The 26,458-nt window shown below is 44.3% G+C and overlaps 1 protein-coding gene across 1 annotated transcript in view; it reads right to left on the bottom strand.

The window, feature by feature from the left end:
* The window catches only part of LOC122556568 (organic cation/carnitine transporter 2-like), a 75,062-nt gene that overhangs the window by 34,434 nt on the left and 14,170 nt on the right, over positions 1-26,458 (bottom strand). Inside the window, exons 2-3 of the mRNA XM_043703384.2 lie at positions 8,185-8,288; positions 1,340-1,494 (exon numbers count right to left, since the gene is read on the bottom strand). Coding sequence (XP_043559319.2) covers positions 1,340-1,494; positions 8,185-8,288 — 259 coding nt within the window. The remainder of the gene's footprint in view (positions 1-1,339; positions 1,495-8,184; positions 8,289-26,458) is intronic.

The raw sequence follows: 26,458 nt of genomic DNA, 5'->3' as shown, positions 1-26,458 counted from the left end.
CTGTATGGGAGATGCACAAAGGAGAGAGAACAGTTTTAAATCTGTCAGTAAGGGAATACTCAGCTCACTATTAGCCAGGCAAATGTGAAATCACTGATACAATCAGTTCCTTGGAAATGAAATTTGAATTTTTAGGTTAAGCCTGCATATTTTTAGGAGCTATAACGCCGGGAAAAGTGAAATGGATGCTACTGAAAGTGAAATCTGAGATGTGTGAGAAAGGTTGGTCATTACTGTACTAAGATATTCTGGCTGTTAGCATATATGCTGAAAAAGTATTCGCTATGCCTTTACCAATCTCAGAAGAAGGGCTGTTTACGGTGATGGCTTTATGTGTATTAGATGAATGCCAGTTATTTTCAAAACATACATATGCTGCTAATTTATGCATTTTGTCTTGTTTCTATTTAACTAGAATGATAAGAAATTAATAATTTCCTTGTGTGTTGTGACTTTCAGTTCAATGGAGAATTCATAATTATTGAGAATACTGGTAAATTCTTCTAATTCTGCTTCTGTGTGTGGATTATATAAGGCTTATGTAAATCAAATACAAAAGGTATTGTAACTTTGGGATTGGATTATTAAATAAATTGGAAATTATAAAGCAAAAGGCGTTCTTGAAAACTAAGGTAGCCTTCAGGTTATTCTCAAAAAGAGATCTCAGAATAAAAATGCCCTATCTGATAATAAAATTGTGAATATCAAAATAATAAAATTGCATTAAAAACCTCAAGTGGAACGTGTTGTATAAAGAAAACTAGAATTCCATTGCACATTCTGTAATTATTCAATTTGAAAAGATTTGCCTTCAGGCTCTGTGCCTGATTGGGAAGGCATATTTTTTGCAAATATATGCAAATATTAAAAGTCTAACAATGAGATTGAAGTACCTAAGATTAGAATATGCTATATGGAGACAAGATGAATTTCATTGCACAATTTGCAACTATTTCGCAGTGTGATTTTACAAATTTTAGGAACAAAGTATATTTTGGCAAATAATAGAAGTGCCCAAAATTTAATACTAGCATTCTTCTGTATTATGATTATTGTCACTGAAGTTTGGGAATCAGAGCTCATATTTCATATATTCTGTTGCTTTTCCTCAATTAGTGATTGACTGGTTTATACTCCCAGCAGAAATATTCTGGCACCTTTCTCATTTTGGAACTTTTTGACCATCTGCCCCCACAAGGATTGGGGAGAAAAGAAGAGGCCATAAAACTGAATGGATGTTCTAAAAATTTTCCAAGTCATTACATAATGACCAGAATTTAGCAGTCTACTGAGAATGACAGCATCATCAAAGGTAGCAAGGAAACGGATAGATTCTTACCTAGAACAACAGCCACCATATAGTTTGAAATTGACCCGAGACCCACAAGAAAATTGAAAGTGCAGAATATTTCCCAGTTTGGAGAAAATGTTTGAATTATGCCAAATACAGTCTGTAAAGCCAAGGTTAAAAACATAACTTTCTTCCTTCCAAATCTGTAAAACAGAAACACATAATATGTTGACTTAGACGTTACTGTATAGTCACTGACATAAGCTTACACGTACTTATTTACATGCTAAATCATGCATATATTTGCATGTGTGCATGTTTATTCGTGTACAATCAATGAAAATTGATCAAAGTCCCAAAGTGTTTATAGACACTACTTTAAATTCCAAAAGGTGTTGTTTTCAAAAGGAGGACTGCTACTTAAAAAAACCTACAGATTTAAACCTCATGATTGGCAAAGTGTGAAGACAATAGAATGTTGCGGATGGAAGTTCTCAGGGTCACTTCAAGGCGGGAGAGACCTATTGAACTTGATATTGAATCCAGAAGGTTGCAGAGTTCCCAAGTGGAAAATAAGGTGCTGTTCTACAGCTTGTACTGAGCTTCGCTGCAGAAAGCCTATGGTAGAGATGTTGGTGAGGGAACATGGTGGTGTGTTGAAGTGGCGGGCAACAGGAAGCTCAGGGTCATTTTTACAGATTCAACATAAGTGTCTGCAAAGCGGTTGCCCAATCTACGTTTTGTCTCCTCAACGCAGAATAGACTATTTTGTAAGTAGTGAGTACAGTAGACTAAATTGAGTGAAGCTCAGGTAAATCACTGCTTCACTTGGGAGGTGTGACATGGGTCCTGAATATTGTGGAGGGAAGAAGTAAACAGGCAGCTGTTACACCTTCTGTGTTTGCATGGTAAGATGCCATGGGGGTCTGAGGAAGTGTTGGGAGTGAAAGGAGGAGTGGACCAATGTGTTGTGTAGGGAATAGTCTCTGCAGAAGGCTGACAAGGAATGGGAGGGAAATATGTATCTGGTGGTGAAATCCCATTGAATGTGACAGAAATAGTGACTAATGATCCTTTGGATGTGGATGCTGGTGGGATGGTAGGTGAGGACTAGGTGGACCCTATTGCTGTTATTGCTAACAGAGGGGGTGAGGCCCAAATTGTGGGAGATGGGTCGGACACAACTGGTCGAGGAAGAAGGTGGACATTTCACAGAAGCTGGCAACATTGGAAAAGATGCAATGGAGATGGATGAACTGGGAGAATGGAATAGAGTCTTCATTGGAAGTAGGGTGTGAGGTTGCATAGTCCAGGTAACTGTGGAAGTCAGTGAGATTATAGTGTATATTGGGGACTAGCCTATCCTCAGAAATGGAAACAGATATTGAAGAAATTAAAGGAGGAATCAGATTTAGGTGAAAACAGTGTGGAATTGAAAGAAAAATTGATAAATGTTTCTAATTACGGATGAGAAAGGGAAGCAGCACCGATGATGTCATCGATATTCCGGAGAAAAAGTTGTGGGTAGGGGGCTGGAGTAGAACTGGAACAAGAAATGTTCCGTGTACCCCACTAAGAGACAGGCATAAATGAGACCCATGTGAGTACCCCTGGCCACATCTTTGACCCAAGAAAGTGAGAGGAGTTGAAAGAGAAATTGTTCAGAGTGTGGATGAACTGAGCCAGGTGGGAAAGGGTGGAGATGGATCAGGATGGTTCAGGGCTTTTTCTACTTGGGGATCCCAGCAGCCTCTAGAACTCTACATTGTGTTCAATAACTTTCGAGCCTTCTACAACATCCTTTCTTGTTTTTAACCTACTTCACATCTGGTCTTTTTATGACATGGATTGCTGTTAGCAGAGTCATCCATTCTTGCATACTTTTTAGGCCTATTATCACATTACCACCAAGTTCTGAGGAAGGGTCACTCACCCCAAAATGTTAACTCTGACTTACTTCCACAGATGCTTCCACTGAGCTTTTCCAGCAATTTCTGGGTTTTGTTTCTAATTAATAGCATCTGCAATTATATCACATTATATAAGTTGCAATCAGCACAGCTAACCCATTTTCCTCACTCTTAGCTCTTATTATCTTTTATTCAGCTTCTTCTGTTTTGGCCTGCTAACCACTAGCGCCTTGTTTAGCTCCCCCTTTTATATCTCTCCCTCTGAGCTCTGTCTCCACCTTCCTCTCAACCACCCCTCATTCACTTCAGCTAGCATAAATACAAGCTTTTTTTTTCCCAGCTACTAATAGTTCTGAGGAAGAGACACTGGATTCAAACCATTAACTCTGCTTTCTTTCCACAGATGTTGCCAGAGCTGCTGAGTTTCTGCAGAAATTTCTGTTTTTGCATATTGCGACACTCCCGCCTCTGTTACCTCATTCTCTGTCTCTGGATATATCATGGAATATGGAACTACTGATTGTGCTCTTCGCTCAACCATGCCTCAGTGATAACAATTAAAACACATCCCATGTTTTAACTTGCGCCGCCAACTCATCTGCCTTGTTCATCAGACTCCTTGCGTTAAAATAAATACCATCCAACCTTGCCAAACACCCTAGTGCCTTTACCTACCAATAATTTCTATACTTTCTTGGCTCACTTGCTATTTCTTTGCAATTTGGCTGTGCATCACTCCCTGCTCACCCTTCCCTTAGGATCCTAACCACACCCCCCAACTAAATTAGTTTAAACCCTCTGCAGGAGTCCGAGCAAAACCTCACCACAAGGCTGCTAGTCCAATACAGTCCAGTCCACCTTCTCCTGAAATGGCCCCAATGTCCCAGAAATCCAGAGACATCCTCCTGCACCATCTCTATAGCCATGCATTCAACTGACCTCACTTCCTATTTCTATACTTACTAGCACCTAATTCCTGATTGCAGGACTCATCTCTTTTTCTCCCTATGTCCTTAGCACCAATACTTACAAAAACCTCTGTCTGTTTCGCCTCCGTCTCAGGCTGTAGCTATTCAGTGACATCCCTGGCACCAGGACGGCAGCATACCATCCTGGATTTCTTTAACAGCCACACTAATGCCTGTCTGCTTAGAATGCCTACCGTGTGGAATTGCTTTTCAAGTAATGCCGTACCAGTGTCCTTCCATTCCTCTTCCTCCCCTCTTGTGCAGCAGACCCACCCATGGTCCCATGAGTTAGGTCCCATCTCCTCAACAGTTTTCAGAATGGCATATCTGTTAGAAAGGGGGATGGCGACTGGGAACTCCTGCACTACCTTCCATGCCCTTTCTGCCTGTTCAGTCGTCACCTGTGGTGTGACCTCCAAGTGCAATCCATGATATGCCCAGCATTGCAGAGCCTCCATAATGAATTCATCCACAAATTCTGAAATGCTGTTAGCCAATAGCTGCACATGTGGTCACCAGGGATACCTGAGGCTTACATGATTTGTCACATAGCAAGGAGGATGATATCATGGGTGTGAACTCTGCTGTCATGACTTTTTTAGATTAGATTACTTACAGTGTGGAAACAGGCCCTTCGGCCCAACAAGTCCACACCGACCCTCCGAAGAGCAACCCACCCAGACCCACTCCCCTACATTTACCACTTCACCTAACACTACGGGCAATTTAGCATGGCCAATTCACCTAACTGTGGGAGGAAACCCACGCAGACACAGGGAGAATGTGCAAACTCCACACAAACAGTTGTCTGAGGTGGGAATTGAACCCGGGTCTCTGGCGCTGTGAGGCAACAGTGCTAACCACTGTGCCACCGTGCTGCCCATGCTTCCCTCAAACCACTTAGTTACTCCTTTTCTAAAAATAATGTACTATGCCAATACATTATAAGCTTACTTCCCTTACACTAACTTTGCTTCCCTTACCCTACTTTTCTTAGAGAGAAGAAAGTTGAGAGGTGACTTAATAGAGACATATAAGATAATCAGAGGATTAGATAGGGTGGACAGGAGAGCCTTTATCCAAGAATGGTGACGGCGAGCATGAGGGGGCATAGCCTTAAATTGAGGGGTGATAGATATAGGACAGATGTCAGAGGTAGTTTCTTTACTCAGAGAATAGTAAGGGTATGGAATACTTTGCCTGCTACGGTAGTAGATTCGCCAACTTTAAGTACATTTAAGTCATCACTGGACAAGCATATGGACGTACATGGAATAGTGTAGGTTAGATGGGCTTCAGATTGGTATGACAGGTCGGCGCAACATCGAGGGCCGAAGGGCCTGTACTGCGTTGTAATGTTCTATGTTCTTAAGATAGAGTTAGAGAGTTCTACAGCAAAAAACAGGTCATTCGGTTCTACTCATCCCGTGCCAACCAGGTTTTCTAAGTTGTACTAGTCCTATTTGCCTGTGTTTGGCCCATAGCCCTTTAAACCTTTCCTGTCCATGTAGCTGTGCAAATGTCTTTTAAATGTTGTAATTACATGCCTCTAGTGCTTCTGGCAGCTCGTTCCATATATGTACCACCCTTCTGTTGAAAAGGTTTGCCCCTCAGGTCTCTTTTAAATCTATCCCTGCTCATCTTAAACCTATGCTGTCTAGTTTTTGACTCCCCTACCATGGGAAAAAGACCTTGGCTATTTAACTTATCCATACCCCTCATGACTTTATGAACCTGCATAAGGTCACCCCTCAGCCTCCTACGCTCCAGGGAAAAAAGTCCCAGCATATCCAACCTCTCCTCATAACACAAACTTTCTAGTCTCGGTAACGTCCTCATAAATCCTTTTTGCACCTTTTCCAGTTTAATAACATCCTTCCTATAACAGGGTGACCAGAATTGTACATAATACTCCAAACGCTCTGACTTTCACTTGCATGATAGCAGAGTTCACACCCATGATATCATCCTCCTTCCTGTTGTTTCCCATTAATCTCTTCTTCCAAAAAGATACACATTTTAAATCATGAACTAATCAACCCATCACTTCCCTCTAACCTCACTCTGAATTTTCTCCCCTGACGCTGAAGGTGTCAAATATCCCTCCCTCCAGCTGGGGGCCCTCTGAGCCTAGGTCTCAATATATTCTCATGAAGCTTTCCCTCTCACTGCTGTGTTTCTCATTTAAAGAAAAAGTTTCTCATTCCTGATGAAGGGCTTTTGCCCAGAATGTCGATCTTGTTGCTCCTCAGATGCTGCCTGACCTGCTGTGCTTTTCCAGCACCACACTCTCGACTCTAAAGAAAAGCTTCCTAAATTGAAAAGTCTGGAACATTATTCCTCTCATATACCAAGTCCATTAAAACAATAAGAAGGAAAGCATTTCTTGCTGTGAATTTGTTACTCTTTATTGAGTTCACTTTCTTCATTACTATTATTTTACTTGCATTAATTTGCGTAAAATATTAATTTCCCTGAGATGTCTGGCAATTGACCTTCTCCCTCTACTTAAAATTCTGATATAAATTCATTATTTGCAATTTCCTTATTTCCATTGAAAATTGCTCAATTCTCAGTTTTAAGGGCTCCTGATCTGAACATGATATGAATGCTAACATAGAAATGTTCATGCATCTTTAGACTGTTAATTAAAGCTTTTCCACTCCTCAATGCAATTTCATGTTCCTTTGTTGGCCTTAAGACCCATTGAAGAAGTTCATTGCATTTCTGCCATAGTTTGGACTGCTTAACCTAAAATAACAATGTTAAAATCCTCCAAGAAAACTGTTCTGTCCTTCCTGTATCCTTGTCTAATCTCTGTATCCATACAATTTCTGATAGATGTTACCAGGGGCCTACACAACGCTCCCACTATTGTTTTAAGTCCTTTTTTATTTCTTAATTCTATACATAAAATCTCCACTACCTGCTTAGCTCTCATTATAATCATTTCTTATCATTGAAGTTGGCGCAACATCGAGGGCCGAAGGGCCTGTTCTGCGCTGTATTGTTCTATGTTCTAAGTGATTTCATCCTAAATCATTTCGACTACTCCATCTCCTCAACCAGTTGCCTTATTGATCTGTAGTCCTTCTAAACTGGTATTTAAAGTTCTCCTATTCCTGACCATCTCACAGATGCATCTCAGCAAAGCCGACCTTGTCACATGCTCTTAGACGAACAGGAGTCTGCAATTCATTCAATATTTTTTAGGATCCACATGCTTTATAAAAAGCTCTTTACCCTCTAACTTGTGTTTCAGTTTTACTATATTGTGGACAATTTTTATTCTTTTGTCCTGGTTTAATTACTTCATGTCATATAGTTTTCCCTCCACGTGCAATGTTAAACCACCATTTCTGGCCATTACTCTGTTTCTCTTCTCATTTGTCTTTCTAAACTATTAGTTATAATTGCCAGCTGAGTCCTCCACCCCTCCACTCCCCACCACAGAACCCCTCATTCACTAGTTTAAGGACCTTGTGACCAGGCTATTTATCCTTTCTGTCAGAGTCTGCTTCAAATGAAGCCTGATCCAACTGGACAATGCCTTCCGGTACCAACCCTGAATTAAACCCTTCGTTCCCCAACATTCCATAGCCAAGTAATGAAGACCTTAGTACAAATGCAAAATACCTGGGAATGCTGGGATTTTGAAATAAAAAGAGAAAGTGCTAGCAATAATTAACAGGTCTGGCAGCATCTATGAACGACTTTTCATCAGAACCATAGTTTATATTGCAGATAATTCGCCTGATCCACGGTTATGTTCATTTACCTGTTTGAAAGGCATCCTGGAAGCCAGTGTTTTGAATCTTTATGCAAAACCCAGCTGCATGCAGCAAGCAGCCCAGACACCTTCTGAAATCTGGATATCAAGAACATAACAGCAATATCCACAGCACTTGTGGATCCAAGTGCATCCAACAATAATTCAGCTGCAAAACCTGTATTTGTCAGTGCAAATTAAATTGAAGAATATACCTGGAAGAACTAGATAAAGGAAATAACTCACCTGTCAGCTAACTGTCCTGCAATAAAGGAACCAGCCAGCACTCCTATAAAGTATACTGACGTAGAAAATGGCCCTTTCCAGCCATTGTCACATACTAAGTCCCACTGAAATGCAAATAGAAATGAAAAAGTCTTTATATGAAGTTTGGAGAAAGTTACAGACAAGTCATTTCTGTGTCTTGGATCTAACAATGGCATGTAATAGGAGTGAAGATTGGAAACAAATAATGGCTCAGCAAGACCACTATGATGTTAGCTTCACATCAGTGACAATACCAGCACCTTTAAGCCAGAGGACTGTGAGTTAAAATGCCACCTGAGAAGCTTCAGTGCACATAATTGGTTTCCACTTCAGCCCTGAAGAGATTTTAAAAAAAATATCAGATGTTAATTTGTTATCCTGTCTGCCCTCTCAGGCAGATGTAAGTATTTTGCGTCTCTACTTCAAGAAGAGTAGGATTGTTTCAGTTTTACTAAATTGATTATTTATTTCATCTCATTTTTGGAATGTTGCTGTCACATTTCTTGTCATCACAACAGTGGTTACACTTCAGTAGTCATCTGTCTGTTTGAAATGATTTTGAATGCACAAACAGTATGTAAGGATCCATAAGATTATTCTTATTCCAGCAGACAACATACGATCTGCATTTTATTCGACTGTCACAAATATATTTCATCTGTTGAGGAAAACTGATAAGATTATATATTTGCTATTGAAGAAAGGAACACGCTTGCAAAGTTTTTCATCTTTCACTCATCTATTCAGACACAAGCCTTCCAATTTCAAAGGTGTTAAAGTTTCCATTGAATGCAAAAAGATTGCCGATTGATTTGCAAGTCAACTCTGATCAATTGAGGCTATTTCGAGAAAAGGTCTTCAGGAAATGACATATATTGTTTTGAAAGCAATCTAGTCCAGAACATTGTAAGTCTGTAGAGATGAAAATTCTATTCTTGCTTAAAAATTGAAATGTTTTTCAACTTTTTATATATAAAGATAAAATCTCAGAATTTTTTTTGACCCCTGAAAATATGTTCTGAGTTTGGATAACTATAGCAGTGTGTGCCAATTCTTCTTCCTGTCTGCAAAGAACAGATTCTTGTACATTAATGCATGTGGCAAGTGAGCTCACAGACAATTCTAAATTGGTACAACAGAAGTCAAACAGTAATTTGACTCAGAGATTCATTTGATGCATTAGACATTAAGATTGCTTTACTGTCTCACAGGGTACTTGTAATAGGTGACAAATGAGCAAAATATACTTGAGACAAATGCAATAGAAATTCTGGAGATAGACAATAGTTCCAGCATTAGTACGCTGGAAACCCTACAAGCTGTGAGGCATTATTAAATGTTAGAAATATCATAACATATGTTATGATCCCTGTGGAGACTGGTAATATAAATGATGATATAAATGAAAATTAAACTTCCAGTGAAAGCTGAAAGGGTATCACATTAAAATTGATGATTTACGAACTTTACTGTAACAAACAGACAAAAACTCCTATTAAGTAAGCACAATTTCTATGTAACCTATATTTTAAACTACAAACCAGATCTTGCCCCATTTACTATAAACACTCACTTCAAAGGTGCACATGACACTGTCCCAGAAGCAGTCATTTTTTTTCCTGGACCCTGTGTAAAATAATTCTTAACTCATGAGGGTTTATTTCTCTTCCCTTTCTTTTCCAGCTGTTTAACTCTTAAACCCAGATTTGTCTTCCACAGTTAAGGTTTTTCTTGATGATTCACCCTCTAGCACAAGTAAGGTGAAATTCTCCAGCCTTGTTTAAAATCCTCCTGAATTTGGTCTTATCAATCAAAGTGTGAAGTAATTCACCTCATATTCCTTTACAATAAACCACAGATGCTTGCCTCTTGCTCAATCTCTTCTGGATCTTGATTTATCTTCATGGCAATGTGAATTACATCAACCTTGTTTTTTATAGCTATCTATGAAACCAAAACTCTATCTAATTTTGCACATAAATGCATGGTTTAATGCTTGATTGATTACAACATGCCATTTTTGACATCTTCCAGGCACTTTAGATACTAGCAGACCAACCATTGTAAACATAGATTCTGCTGCCATTGTCTCCATATGTAAAAACCTTACACCTTTTAGCAAGTAACTCAATCTGGACTTCTGCTTCACTTGCACAGCTGTTATCACCTAGGCCTGTTGTTAGGCAGAATTTAGGTAAAAACAATGACTGCAGATGCTGGAAACCAGATTCTAGATGAGAGTGGTGCTGGAAAAAACAGCAGTTCAGGCAGCATCGAAGGAGCAGGAAAATCGACATTTCGAGCAAAAGCCCTTCATCAGGAATAGAGGCAGAGTGCCTGCAGGGTGGAGACATAAATGAGAGGAGGGTGGGGGTGGGGAGAAGTTAGGCAAATTTTAGCCATTAGCAGTTAGACTTAGTGCATATATAGAATAGAAAAAAGGTAAATCAAGGGCAAATTGAGCAAACTGAGGACAATTTCATGAGCTGAGACATGATTTGGTAAAAGGGAACTGCAAGCAGCTCCTTCAATGTAAACCAGTTTCAGAGTGGTGGTAGTTATCAAAAACACAGAAAATTCAGAAGAAATACTCCCATATACAAGAGTCATTGTTAAGACAAAAAGCTGGAAGCTTATGTCAGATACTGAGACTCAAGTATTGCAGAAAGCACCAAGAAATACTGAAAATGTAGAAAAAGAAATGAAATTTATCAAAGCCCTTTCACAACTTTCAACATCCTGATGCACTTTATAGTCAATTTAATACTTCTGAAGAAATTCAGGAGCTGGTTTAATGAAGGAAATATGGCAGTTATCTTGGACTCAGCCAAGTATAATGAGCAAGAATGCAAGGACCAAGTAATCTGTTTTTTGATGATGCTATTTGTAAGTATTGGTGAGCACACCAGAGATACAACACCACTGTTCTTCTTCAAAGTACTCCTTCAGTATCTTATATCTACCTGCTGTGAGCCCTGTTTAATGGAGACATGGCTCACTTCTCACTGTTGGAAATGTGTTGCTGGAAAAGCGCAGCAGGTCAGGCAGCATCCAGGGAACAGGAGAATCGACGTTTCGGGCATAAGCCCTTCTTCAGGCTTATGCCCGAAACGTCGATTCTCCTGTTCCCTGGATGCTGCCTGACCTGCTGCGCTTTTCCAGCAACACATTTCCAGCTCTGATCTCCAGCATCTGCAGACCTCACTTTCTCCTCACTTCTCACTGTGCCTTGCAAGCTGAGGGATTCTCCATACATTGCATGGAACATACTTTGTCCTCAGGTAAGGCAAAGGATAGATGGATCTGCCTCATAATCAACACCTTGTGGTGCTCAGATTAGGTGACCCTGGTGAGTCACTGCTCCCCGGACATAGAATATCCCACAGTGAAATGCCGTCCCTATTATCTGCCACGTGAATTCACCTCCACACTCCTGACAGCAGTCTACATCCCACCCCATGCGGAAGTAAAGAATTCTCTGGATGAAATTTACACCGCCACAAAACCTCTGGAGACAAAGTTCCCCAAGGCCTTATTCATCATGACTGGTGACTTCAAGGCCAACCTCAAAAGGGTGCTACTAAAATACCACCAACATATCTTCTGCCCACCAGTAGACTGAACATCCTTGACCACTGCTATACAATCAGTCACCTACCGCTCCATACCCCATCCACATTTGGAAAAGTTCCTCCTCCCACCTTACAAGCAGAAGTTGAAATGGGGGAGGATCATTTGCAGAAAGTAAGACAATGCTGGTCTTATGGAAGTGGATAAGCTTTTCTAGGACTGCTTGGAATTAGTGGACTGGACTGTATTCAAGAATACTGCGGACAACCTACATGAATACACCACCACTCTCATGGACTTCAGTAGCAAGTGCATAGAGGACTGCATGCCAAAGAAGCCAATCCGTGTGTTTCCAAACCAGAAGCCTTGGATGAACTGGGAAATGCAGTGGCCACAGAAGGACAGGCATGCAGCATTCAAGTCAGATGACCCAGACCTATACAGGAAATCCAGATATGACTTCCGCAAAGCCAACACAGATGCCAAGAGGCTGTCATGGACCAAGTTAGAGACCCAAACCGACCGTACGGACTCCTGCTGCCTGTGGCAAGGCCTAAATAACATAATGGGATGCAAAATGAAACACAGCATGATATCGGATAAAAGCACAACCTTCCCTAATGCGCTCAATGCTTCCTATGCTCGGTTTAAGCAGAATGCCAGTGGGGTGGTGTCACCTGTCCCGACAGTCTTGGACACACCTGTTCCCCTCTGTCACCACTGCAGACGTCAGATCGGTCTTCCTGAGTGTCAACCCAAGGAAAGCGATGGGCTCAGACAGAGTCGCCCCGGCCGTGCACTCAGATCCTGTGCGGACCAGTTGGTGAAGGTATTTGCTAACATCCTCAACCTCTCCTTGCTGAAATCTGAAGTCCTCACCTCTTCAAGGAGACCACCATCATCCCAATACTGAAGAAAACACATGCAGTGTGCTTCACCAACCACCACCCAGTGGCTCTGACCTCCATAATCATGAAGTGCTTTGAGAGGCTGGTCATGGCCTACATCACCTCCATCCACCCAGTCTGCCTTGATTCCCTGTAATTTGCCTATCGGTGTAACAGGTTCGCAGCGGACACGATTTCCCTAGCCCTGCACTTATCTCTGGACCATCTGGACAACATGTACATCTATGTCAAGCTTCTACTTATTGACTACAGCTCCGCCTTTAACACCCTAATTCCTTCCAAACCAATCTCAAAACTCTGAGACCTACATCTCAACTCCACTCCTGTAACTGCATCCTCAGCTTCCTGAACCCAGACAGCAATCATTTAAGATAGACAACAGCATGTCCTCTATGATAACCGTCAACTTTGGTGCCCTACAAGGATGTGTTCTCAGCCCTCTATGGTATTCCCTGTACACTCACGACTGTGTGGCCAAATTCTGTACAAATGGCATTCACAAGCTTCCTGATGACACCACAATGCCAGGTCGATATCAAACAACAATGAATCAGAGTACAGGAAAGAGAAAGAGGGCTTGGTGTCATGGTGCAATGATAACAACCTCTCTCTTAATGTCAGCAAAACAAAAGATCTGATCATTGACTAAGGAAGAAAGGAGGAGGGCATGGTGTTATCTACACCAACGGAGCTGAGGTGGAGAGGGTCGAGTGATGATAACTAACAACCAGTCCTGCACCTCTCACGTAGATGCAATGGTCAAGGAGGCACAATTATGCCTCTTCTTCCTCAGGAGGCTCAAGAAATTTGACATGTCCATAAGGACCCTCACCAACATTTACAGATGGACGATAGAAAGCACTCTATCCAGCTGCATGTTATGGCAACTGCTAGTTATGGCAACTGATTTGCCCAGGACTGGAAGAAACTACAGAAAGTTGTATGTGAAGCCCAGAGCACCACGGAAGCCAACCTTTTATCCATGGACTCCATTTACACTTCTTGTTGCCATGGAAAGGTGCCAACATTATCGAGAACTCATCCCACTCCGGTAATGTTCTCCTACAACCTCCTCTGTCAGGCAGAAGATACAGAAGCTTGAACACATGCACTAACAGGTTCAAGAACAGCTTCTTCCCTGCTGTTATTAGACTGATGAATGGACTGTCTAAATTCAAATAATTTTGATCTTGCTAACATTGATCTTGCTTTGCGCACTTCCTGTGCAGTTGTAACCTTGTGTGCCTCACTCTGTCTAAGCACCCTATGTCCTTGTTTGCTATGAACTGCCTGTACTGGTTGTAAAACAAAGCTTTTCACTGTTTTGACTGCAATAAATTAAACAAACAATTAAAAAAACTACCTGCAAGGGAGAACATCCCATCATAGACAGAAGCCACATGACACCAGGTTACAATCCAACAGGCATATTTGAAATGGCACAAGCTTTCGGAGCACAGCCCTTTTGTCAGGTGTAGTGAAACAGCAGCGCACACAGACCCAGAATTTATAGGCCGAGAGATCAAAAGATCATACAACTAGTGTGACTGGAGTGTCAGATAATATGTCTCTGCAGGTGACCAAGAGTGTTAGATGGTGTGTAAAGTATTTATAAAGTCAATGTCAATGCTGTGCTGTCATGACAATCAGGCAGAGCGATAGGAATATATAAAAGGGGACATCTCAGTTCAGGCACTGCATTGTAGGTATGAGGTTTTGGTCAGAATCTGTCTCAGAGTTTTAACGTGGAATCAGATTGGTTTTATTCCGGAAGCTGGAATTCATAAGATGCCACACTGACTGATTGTGACTACAAGTTGTGTGTTTTTTGAACAAAATAGAATGTCTGCAAATAAAAACATCTTTGATTAAATGATTCACCCTATAGATTTATATGTGTATGAGTGTGTGGGAGAGAGACCGAGAATGTGTGAGTGCGCATGACAGAGAGTTTGTGTGAGTGTGTGTGTGTCTGTGTGTGTGTTTGTGTGAAAAGTGTGTGTGTGATACACAGGATCTGTTCAGATGAGAAGGGATGCGGAAGTTTGAAAGACACCCTCAACTCATCAAGCGCCAGTTCTGACATGCCATAGTGAAAAACAGCAAAGACCTCCTCTACAACAGACACAGGGTAAGACTGATTGAGTATCTTTCATCGGCCAGTATTTCCCCAAAGCGAAGAAACTATGACATGTTCTTTGCAGCCTTCAACATGTCATCGATGACCATGAGCATCTTGCCAAGATCTTCCCTACACCTCCAGTTCTCACCTTCAAACAACTGCCAAACCTTAAACAGACCATCGTTCACAGCGAACTACCCAGCCTTCAGGACAACAACACCCACAACACATACAACTCTGTCATGGCAACCTCTGCAAGATATCTCAGAGCATCCACTTGGACACTACCATCACACATGGGAACACCACACGGCAGATACTCATGTGACTTGTTCAACGTTGTCTACCACATATGCTGCAGGCAAGGATGCCCTGAGGCATGGTATGTTGGCGAGACCATACAGACGCTATGACAACAGATGCACAGTCGGGGAACACTTCAGCTGTCAAGGACTTTCAGCCTCCGATCTTCGGGTAAGCGTCTTCCGAGGTGGCCTCTGAGATACACAACAATACAGAATTGCCAAGCAGTGACTGAAAGCCAAGATTTGCACCAATGAAGATGGCCTCAACTGGGATCTTGAGTTCAGGTCATGCCACAGGTGACCACACCACACTGTTCTGAATCTGTAAAGCCTTCCTTACGCTCCTGTTTTGACAACATCACCTTGATAAATAGTCGTCATCTCTCTACCTTAATTAATTTATACAGTTTTGAATTATTTATTACTCTCTCTCACTCACAAACACGCACACACACCTTCAGACTCTCTCTCTCTCACACACACTCCCATTCTTTTTCTCTCTCTCTCTCTCTGACACACACACACACACACTCACAATTGTTATTCACTTCTGGGATGTGGCTAATGAGCATTTGTTGCCCTTGGGAAGGTGGTAGTGGGCTGCCTTCTTGGGCTGCTGTGGTCCATGTGCTGTGGGTGGGCCCGTGGTGTCCTTGGTGAGGAAATTTGATGCAGGATTTTGGCCCGGTGCCAATGGAGGAGCGGCAATGTATTTCCAAGTCAGGGTGTTGACTGGCATGGAGGGGAGCTTGTAGATGGTTGTGTTCCATGTGTCTGCTGCCTTTGTCCTTCGAGATGGAAGTGGTTTTGATTTTGGAAAGTGCCATCTAAGAATCTTTTGATTTTCTATGTCGCATCTTGTAGATAGTACATGCTGCTGCTATTGAGCATCAGTGGTGGTGGGAGTGGATGTTTATGGATGAGGTGCTGGTCAGGTGGGCTGCTTTATCCTGGGTGGTGTTGAGCTTCTTGAGTGTTGTTAGGGTTGCACTCGTAGGGGCAGGTCATAGAGTCATAGAGATGTACAGCTTGGAAACAGAACCTTCGGTCCTACCTGTCCATGCTGACCAGATATCCCAACCCAATCTAGTCTCACCTGCCAGCAACCGGCCCATATCCCTCCAAACCCTTCCTATTCATATACCCATTCAAATGCCTCTTAAATGTTGCAATTGTACCAGCCTCCTCCACTTCCTCTGGCAGCTCATTCCATACACGTATCACCCTCTGTATGAAAAAGTTGCCCTTTAGGACTCTTTTATATCTTTCCCCTCTCACCCTAAACCTATGCCCTCTAGAACTGGACTCCCCCACCCCAGGGAAAAGACTTTGTCTATTTATCCTATCCGTGCACCTCATAATTTTGTAAACCTCTATAAGGTCACCCCTCAGTCTCTGACGCTTCAGGGAAAACAGCCCCAGCCTGTTCAGCCTCTCCCTATAGTTCAAATCCTCCAACCCTGGCAACATCCTTGTAAATATTTTCTGAACCCTTTCAAGCTTCACAACATCTTTCTGATAGGAAGGAGACCAGAATTGCACGCAATATTCCAACAACGGCCTAACCAATGTCCTGTACAGCCACAACATGACCTCCCAACTCTTGTAATCAATACTCTGACCAATAAAGGAAAGCATACTAAACGCCTTCTTCACTATCCTATCTACCTGCGACTCCACTTTCAAGGAGCTATGAACCTGCACTCCAAGGTCTCTTTGTTCAGCAACACTCCCTAGGACCTTACCATTAAGAGTATAAGTCCTGCTAAGATTTGCTTTCCCAAAATGCAGCACCTCGCATTTATCTGAATTAAACTCCATCTGTCACTTCTCAGCCCATTGGCCCATCTGTGGGGAGTTATTGGTCACACTTTTGGTTTGTGCCTTGGATGGTGGACAGGCTTTGGGGAGTTGGGGGGAGTGGGTTTCTCATCACAGCATTCTTCGCCTCTCACCTGCTCTTGTGGCTATCGTGTTTGTGTTGTGAGAACAGTTGAGTTTCTGGCCAGTGGTGGCCAGGAAGGAACTGAAGAATGGACTTAGGAGAGTTAGAAGGGATCATGAAACAGCTTTAGGTAGGATTGAGGAAAACCATAAGGTATTCTACACTTATTTGAGGAACAAGGGGATGACCGGAGTGAGGGTAGGGAACTTATGCATGGAGTCGGAGGAGGTAGGGAGGTCCTTACTTTAGTATTCACTAATGAGGTTAGGTTGTTTTCCCAAGGTTTCACACACGAGGTGCAATTCACACACACCAAAATCTGCAAATAGTTAAAGTGTAATAAAACATGTACAAGCGAGGTGACCCCTCTGATACTCTTCGCAGGCGTGCCAAGTCAAGCTAGGAGAGAGACCCCGAACAGAGGAAATACATCCCCTTTAACAGGTCAGTTGGTCATGCTTACAGATGCTCTGGCCACTCCCCCACAGTCACACTCCACACAAGACAAACCCCAGTCACTCACAGTCACATGTTATCCCAGGTACAATGTAAAATGAGACCATCCTTCGAGATAATGCAAATGCTAATGCCCTAATCCCGGAGAATCATTATGCAGATGATTTCCTGAGTCACTGTTTCCCCAAGACAATGCTGTGGTTCTGTTCGCCGAGTTGGAAGTTTTTGTTGCAAACGTCTGGACTACTGGACTTGTGCCTCACAACACACTTCACATTCAACAACCAGATATACGAACAAATCAACGGAACACCCATGGGCTCACCGATCTCGGGACTCATAGCAGAAGCAGTAATGCAAAGGTTAGAACAAACAGTCTTACCACAAATTCAACCCAAACTTTGGGTCAGATACGTTGATGACACCTTTATAATCATTAAAAACACGGAAATAGAGAATACACACCGGATCATCAACTCCACACTCACAGAAATCCGATTCACGAGAGAGGAAGAAAAGGACAACCAACTCCCATTCCTAGACGTGAGGGTACAGAGAACACCGAACGGAGAATTCACCACTAAGGTACACAGGAAAGCCACACACACAGACCAAGTCCTGAATTATGAAAACAACCACCCCAATACACACAAACGAAGTTGCATCAAGACACTGTTCAAAAGGGCCACAACACACTGCAGCACACCAGAACTGCAAAAAGAGGAAGAGGAACACCTATACAAGGTATTCGCAAAAAACGGATATCCTCGCAATTTCATCAACAGATGCCTAAGGGAGAGACAACAGAACGAGGACATGCCGTAACCCAAAGGACTAGCCACACTACCATACGTCAAGAACATCTCTGAAATGACAGCCAGACTACTGCGACCACTAGGACTTATAACAGCACACAAACCAACAGCCACTCTCAGACAACAACTCACCAAAACTAAGGACCCGATACCCAGCATGAGCAAAACTAACGTAGTGTACAAAATCCCATGCAAGAACTGCACAAAACACTATATAGGACTAACAGGAAGACAGCTAACGATCCGCATCCACGAACATCAACTAGCCATGAAACGACACGACAAGCTATCCCTAGTAGCCACACACGCAGACGACAAGCAACATGAATTTGACTGGGACAACACAACCATTATAGGGCAAGCCAAACAAAGAACAGCCAGGGAATTCCTAGAAGCTTGGCACTCATCCACAAACTCCATCAACAAACACATCGACCTGGACCCAATATACTGGCCACTACAGCGGACAGCTGAAACTAACAACCGGAAGTGGCAAGGACAGGCCACTATAAATGCCGGAGGAAACACCACAGAAGGGCTTCACAGGAGGCTCCCAAGCACTGAGGATGTCACCTAGACAGGGGACGAAACGTTTGCAACAAAAACTTCCAGCTCGGCGAACAGAACCACAGCAACGAGTACCCGAGTTACAAATCTTCTCACAAACTTTGATCCCCAAGACAATGTTGGGGTGATGTGTCCTACATACAGGGTGGTCCTGCAAATGAGTTCTGGCTCCGCTTCTTCCTTAGACAATGTAGGTGTGATAGCATCAGCGTTGGGGATAATCATGCAAACGAACCTGATTGGCTGGGAATGGCTATGAAAGTATGGAAGAGGTTAAATGAGAGTTTAATTTGATAATAAAGTAGGGGTTGTAGTAACAAATGACTGTCTAATTGGAGTGGGGGTCATTCGCATTCCTTCATGACTGTCATCTCCACCCATTTCCTGATTGTTCAATCAGTCCCCCAAACAGCCATCCAAGCCAATCCTATACTTTCTGAGGGCTCTGTCTGAAAACATCTAACTGGTGCTGAATGGATTCAATGGTGTGTGTTATGTTATATGATCCATCCGTAACATGGGTAATACATTTATTTCTCACAATTGTACAGATGTCTCCTTGTTGGGCCAGTAAATTGTCAACGGCATATCTGGTCTCTTGTCCGTAGAGGTTAGTTCTGCCAATTCACGGTTAACTGCAATTAATCTCCTTACTTTATTGCTTCGAGATTGGTCAATGCACAAATAAGGTAATTTCTGTTCTTTGCTGTGGTCATCCTCACCAATCCTCCTAGGATCCCAAGAACCCATAGCTCAGGGAGGATCCCAGAGTTACTGGGTTCGTCCAGTCTGCACAGAAACTCTCACTTACTCATTGCGCTACTATCCTGCAGCGGGTAGGGGCATTTTGTGGGCACAGGACAGTGGGTGGTCCTACTGTCCCTACAGCACATAGGACGGGGAGAATCGGGTTGGCTGTTGTGAGGGTTCCATTGAGAAGGAACACAAACCCTCTTCTGGCCCGGTAGCAACTAAATACTTTGTGGCTGTCAGCCGTGAACTGCATGAACCACCAGCTCCTGTCCTGGTTGGAGTTTCCACCTGATCCCATCAGCTCATAAACAGAAAAAGGGTATGACCAAAAGGCTCTGAGCTGACATGGGTACTGCTGCAATGCTCACAAATGAACGTCCACCCTGCAGTAACTTTTAAGCCCCTTTGCTCATCACAGGTGCAGGTGAACAGTTCATGGCTGACCTGGCAATGACTGCGGGTACATTGTTTCTAGGCACAAGAGGCACAACCCCATCCCCACCCCCGTCCCGAAAAGCAAAACAGATAGCTTGTGGGGTCGTGGGAAGCAGTACCTTCTTTCTCCCGGGCTCCTGTGTAGTTGGGGGACTGAGTTTTATCTGAATTTATCAGCTCTACGCACCGACCCAAAGCCATCCTTCTAAGCCACCCGCTCTGGCCTAAACAGGGGGTGGCATCTGAGGTACCTACTGTGTATTGGTTAAGAGGGTGCCAACCCGGGAATGGCAACAAGCAGTGTATCTACTATCTGGGGGAGTGAGTAACATACAGTCCGATTACCGTGCAAACACATATGAGCCATATAAAGCAAATTACCCTCTAGGCCGAATGCCACAATGGCAGCCAGGGTGCTGTAGACTGTGAGTACACTTTTCAGGCTGTTTGAGGGAACCATTCTTTAAAGTCATTTAAATGGGCCCAGCTGCTTTGTCCTTGGATTTTGACTGTGGTCAGCGTTCAGAGGAGCATCTGGTACGGCCCTTTCCACCTGTGTCCGAGCTCGGGGCGGTCCCAGTCTTTGGTCAGCACGAGTTCTCCTGCCTGCAGGTTGGGAAGTTCATTCGGGTCATTCGGATCCTGGTTCAGTGTCTGTGGTAGTGATCTGAAGGTGCTCCTGACCTGTGACTGAAGAACCTTTAGAGACGAGGTGAGCTGCCAAAAGTGTGCCTGCATTTCCTCTCCCATATTATTTAGGTCTATGCGGGTGGGTGGGTTTGTATCTCACCCTAACGGGTCTGACTGGGTTGGCTGTAGATTATCTCAGCTGCCGACAGCCGTGGATTGGGTGTGGGGTAATCCTCATGTGATTCGGGGCCAAAGGCAAGACCTTCAACAAGTTCAGGTCTGTTTCACATGTTAGCTTAATCGATTTGGTTTTAAGGGTCCCATTTGCCCTTTCCATTATGCCTGATGCCTGATAGGCTCTGTGTAAACTTTCCGTACATTGTCTGAACTAAGCTGTCGGGGCACCCCAAACTTCGGTATGATCTCTGTTAGGAGTAATCGTACCACCATTGAGGCCATGTTATTAGTGGGAAAAGCCTCAATCCATCTACTGAAGACATCAATGACAACAAGGCAATACTTATAGCAATGTACATGCAGAAGTTCAATAAAGTCAAGCTGAATACATTCAAATGGACCCGCTGGCAAGGGAGTCTTTCCTGTTACACACCGCACACCTTGACCTGCATTATTTTGCTGACATATCAGACATGATCTGACACGCTTTTGAATTACCTTGGCCAGTCAGGGGGGGCTCCTGATGAAGAGCTTTTGCCTGAAATGTTGATTTCCCTGCTCCTCGGATGCTGCCTGACCTGCTGTGCTTTTCCAACACCACTCTAATCTTGACTCTGATCTCCAGCATCTGCAGTATCCACTTCTGCCCAGTTGGGGGTGCCAGCAGGTCTGAACACGATGCTACTCACTCCCCCCTTGTTAAGGTGTGTATCAGTATGAAGGTAATCGATGAGTATTGGTAACAAGGAATGAGGTATACATGACTGACTGGAGTGATCCAGAGGCCTTTTGACACAGAGTGTGAGCTCCCATGCTTCTTCCATATCTGCTTTCCTGAATTAGGGGTGTTCCCCCTGTAAACGCTGCACCGTGACAATGTCTGGAATGCCTTTTGTTTTTGAGGCATGTTTTCAATTGGGCGCCTGCCGGTTAATAATGGAGACGATTGAATTGCGGGCCCTTGCCGCATCCTTGGTAACTCGGTCAGCTCTGGCATTGCCATGGCTGGCATCAGGATTGTATGTGACATGAGCAGCACATTTGATTATGCCCAATAGTTTGGAGAGGAGGATGGCCTTAAGGAGATGTTGGACATACAATGTGTTGTGAATAGGGGTGCCTGAAGAGGTCAGGAACCCTCACTGGGATCAAAGCTGGCCAACGTCTTGGGCCACATCAAAGCAGATTCACCGTTTTCCCTGTGGCCAGGACACAGGCTTGTGTCAGTGCAAAGAGTTCTGCTTTCTGGGTGGAAACTGGGGGGTGGAGGGAGGCTGCTTCTAATGCATCAGTAAGGGTGACGATTGCATATCCTGAAAGAGGCACTCCTCAAGATGATATTGATGAGCGACTATCTATAAAGAGGGCTAAATCCGGTGTGGGCAATGGACATCTGAGAGGCCTGGTTGGGGGAATGTCAAGAAGGCAGTCGTGGGAAGGATGGAGAAGCTCCTCTGGAGGGGCACTGAGGGAAGTCGCCAGGTTAACGGTCGAGCAGTAGGAGAAGGTCAGAAGGGGGTTGTTAAGAAGGGCTACCTTGTAATGGCTAAGTCGAGCCTGTGTAAGGTGTTGGGTTTGGTGGGAAGCAAGAAGGGCTACGATCACGTGTGACGAATAGATGGTCAAGGGTGTCTGCTGGGTTATATTGGATGCGACTGTCACAAGGGAGTAAACCACCAGCAGAATTTGTGAGCAAGGCGGGAGGCCCATGGTGACAAGGTGAGTTGAGTAATAAGCCACTGGCCTCCTGCGATCTCTGTGGGTCTGGGTTAAACAGCGGATGCACAGTCTTCGAGGATTGTGGCATACCGATGGAAGGGTCTGTCATACAGTGGACTCCCGAGAGCTGGAGCACCAGCAAGGGCTGCTTTAAACTAATTGAAAGCCAACTTCTGGTCTTCGGCTAGGGTGAAAGTTCTTAGAGTCTTATTGGTGACTGAAGGGGTTAGCTACTTGGTAAGTAACGTAACATTGGGGAACCACTGCCAGCAGGAGTTAACCAAGCCTAAAAAAGGCATGCATCTGCTTAGTGCTTGTGGGTGGGATGGGTGTAATGTGGTCCGGGGTCAACTGCCATTCTGAAGTGCTGAGCAATGTCCCCAGGAATGTAACTTGTCATGGGGCGCTGAACCTTGTTGGATGGTATAATGTATCCCCAAGAGTGGAGGGCGTTTAGGAGACGGTTGGTATCTGCAACGTTAGCAGATTCCAAGGAGCTAGCTAAGAGTAGGTCGTCCACATACTGGACGACTATGGAGCCGTTCGAGAGCTGAAGCTCAGACAGCTGCTGGTGCAATACCTGGGAGAATAGAGAGGGCAAATGGACAAATCTCTGGGTGAGCCATGTCTAAGTGTACTGCTGACCTTTAAAGGTGAAAGCAAAGAAATATCGAAACTCTGTTGCTGGAGGAGAGCAGAGAAAGCATGCTGCAGGTCAGCTATTATGAAAACACAGACTCTGGCAGGGATATTGCTGAGAATGGTCACACGGTTCCACATGACTGGGTGTAATGGCTGTACTATTCTGTTGATCTGTTGAAGATTCTGTACTAACCTTCATTCTGAGCGTCCTGGCTTCGGGACAGGAAGAATGGGGGGGGGGGGGGTGGTTACAGAGTGATTGGCAGGGAATTAGAACTTCTTGTTGGAGGAATGGGTCTATCAAAGCTGATATCCTTTCTATGGCTTCTGGTCTCAGGGAGTATTGAGGTATCGAAGGCAGTTCTGCTACTGATGTAATTTTGATCTTGATAGGATCCCCAGAGGTGCACCCCACGTCATGCTTAGCGGACGACCAAAGGTTGGGAAAGGGTTCTTCTGAAGGGTCATGTTGGGGTTGATAGTGGCAAAGTAAACCCGCCACAGTGTAAGGGCTAGAGAAATAAGTTAACTTTGCATTGGTCAGTGTTTGCGTCTGGTCAGTCGGACCAGGGTCTGTAACTGGTTGCTGTAACTGGTGTGCTGAAAATCCCATGGCCTTTGCTCTGTATCCCTCATTTACAGTTAAGGTAATGTGGAGAGAAACCAATCCTCGTTGGTTCTAGAGCTGGACAGGAACATCTACTAAGAGGGCAGATCCCTGTTTACCTTCAATGGGTCCCGTTACGGAAACGGTGACAGTGCACTCTAGGAAGGGGGTAAAGGTGGCTACCAGCTCAGTGGAGGCTCCAGTGGAATCGTAGCAAAGAGTTACGTGGTAATCAGGGACTTGTAGAGGAGGCATAAAATTCTTTGGCTGTAATTCAACAGCCCACCATTGGGGGACGCAATAGATCCAGAACTGTCTCTTGGTAGAATTATGTCTAATTGTAATGCCTTCAACAAGGCCGAGAATCTCGACACGAAGGGCCACAACAAATCCCTCCCTGCTAGGTTAATGCCTAAATTAGAGGCAGTACAAGTATTGGACAGTACAGGTGTGGGGACCAAACTGAACTGTGAGTGGTTCCGTTAAGGGAAACTACATCTCCTGTCCACTTAGACCACTAAGGTGTATAGAGCTGGTTGAGAGCCCAAACCCTTGTCGGCGCACTCAGGAGGTCTCAGTGTTGAGGCATGAAGGGGATGTCTTTACCCTCAACCATCAAGCAGACTACCGGTTCATCCTTGGTGTCTTTAGTCAGGACAGGGTGAAGTGGAAGGGAGGTTAGTCAGACTGGGAAGGGGTGTCCAGCATAGAGAACTCGCCCCCTGCCTGGGTTCCATATTACAGGTGCAACAGTGAGCAGTCTCGCTACCAATGGCCATCCGCACCATGGTGAATACAAGTCTACATTGGCTGTCATTGTCTGTGGGCGCGGACCATAACAGGGTCGAGGGCGAACATGGTCGTTGCAGAAAGACGGTGGAGGGGTGTAAGGGAAATGATGAAAAGGTGCACTGGGGCCATTCAGGTGAGTGGCATATGCAAGGTCATATCCATCGACCCACCCCTGGAGACAATGGTAGGGTTTCATTGGGTGGTTCCTGAGGGCATCAGGGCCTGCAATAGGGAGATTAGAATCATTGTGAGGGGGTGGACAGGGAGGGCGCAGTATTATTTCATGCTTGACTATTACCTGTTTATAGGTTCTTTAGGACTATGCCGATAATATGTGAGCGCTCTTCTTATTTGTTGACGAGTGTTATCCGGCCAATCCAATTTGTTGTTTCAAACAGCAGCAGGGATACATTGTGATTGTAGGACATTAAACTGGGCCGAGGGATTTCCTGCATGATAAGCGGTGTTCCCTGCATAGGTGGAGTATGTGGAGCAAAACTGATCCCAAAAGTCTGAATCGGCCTCCTTCTGCTTTGGGTGGCACTGCAATACCCGAGATATATTGACCGGTTTACTGGAAAGTCCCCCCTATTGCCTGGATTTGGATCCCAGGCTGGGGAATGGCTCAGGAAAAGGCCTCCCAATCATTGTAACCCCTGATCTGGGTTTTCCACCTTGAACCCGCACTTGGGGTCAAAGCCATGCAGCACAGACTGAAGAGGTCCTGGGGTGTGGCTTGATACATTTGAATTGTGCCTGTAACATAATCAATGAAATCCTCTGGACACCTCTTTCAGTTGAGGAGGCATCTCTTGGGGTTCCCAGGGGGTGTAAACCTGTCTGATGACCTCTCCTGCTGTTTCAGGGTTTGGGTTAGGGACTGTCCAAGTAGGGAACTCTCTCTGTTCACGTTTATGGGCGGCGTTGCCTGTTGTGTTTCAGTTAGATGGGCCGGGGTTAGCTAGTTCACTTGCGATCTCTCTGGGGGTTGTTGTTCTCAGGATCGTAATAGAGGGGCCCGCCACATTCACTACTGCTGTCTGTGCCGGGGTTATAAGACAGTGTATCTTGTTCTCTGTGCGTCTGAAAAGAGCCTGTCTCTTTGTGTTTTTTTAGTGTTGGATCGCGTCCTGAAAGCGACTGGGTCAGCGAAGCTTTCAGGAGCCTGGTTCTGGTCAGGACGCGGAGGGTCGGAACGTCTGGCGTGGCCGAGGGATAGAGCGCAGGGGGCCAGGCAGCAGTGAAGGATATGGTGGGGTGGTGGTTACGGGCTGGTGGATTGAGGTCGGGTGTCACGGCGCTAGCAGGGGTACTAGGGTGTAGCGGCTGATACAGGGGAGCTGGGCAGGGCACAAACTGGGATTTGCCAATCCTCCTCCTGCTCATCAGTGTCATCAATTTGGAACAACATTGGCATACCAGACATGTCCGGAGGTCCCTCCATTTTGCTCTCGGCCGTAGGCTGGGTTAGCATTTTAACCCTGGTTTGTTAGTCTGTCTAATGCCTTTTAGCTTTTTTTTAGTTTCTCCTATTTAGATCATAGTCCTCGCTCTGAGTCTTCAATACTGCCCAAGGCTTTGGGTTACCCTTGTTACGACATAATCTAATCGCTCTTTGGTGCACACTGTACTCCCAGCTGCTCTGCTTAGATTTGTCTTTTAATTCCTTAGCTGTTTTTCGCCACACGGTTATTAGTTTTCCACTGACTTCCCGCATTGCACTTCCAGATTGCCTCTTCGGCCTTTAAACATTTCTATATGTCACACGTCCCTCCTTGTGGCCAGATTTCATTACCCAATTTCTTATTTA

This window comes from Chiloscyllium plagiosum, unplaced genomic scaffold, assembly GCF_037043375.1.
Source record: "Chiloscyllium plagiosum isolate Xiang-an unplaced genomic scaffold, Cpla_swu_hap1 HiC_scaffold_16, whole genome shotgun sequence".
NCBI lineage: Eukaryota > Metazoa > Chordata > Chondrichthyes > Orectolobiformes > Hemiscylliidae > Chiloscyllium > Chiloscyllium plagiosum.
The sequence above is the reverse complement of the archived record's forward strand: the minus strand, read 5'-3'. Positions and strand labels throughout refer to the sequence as shown.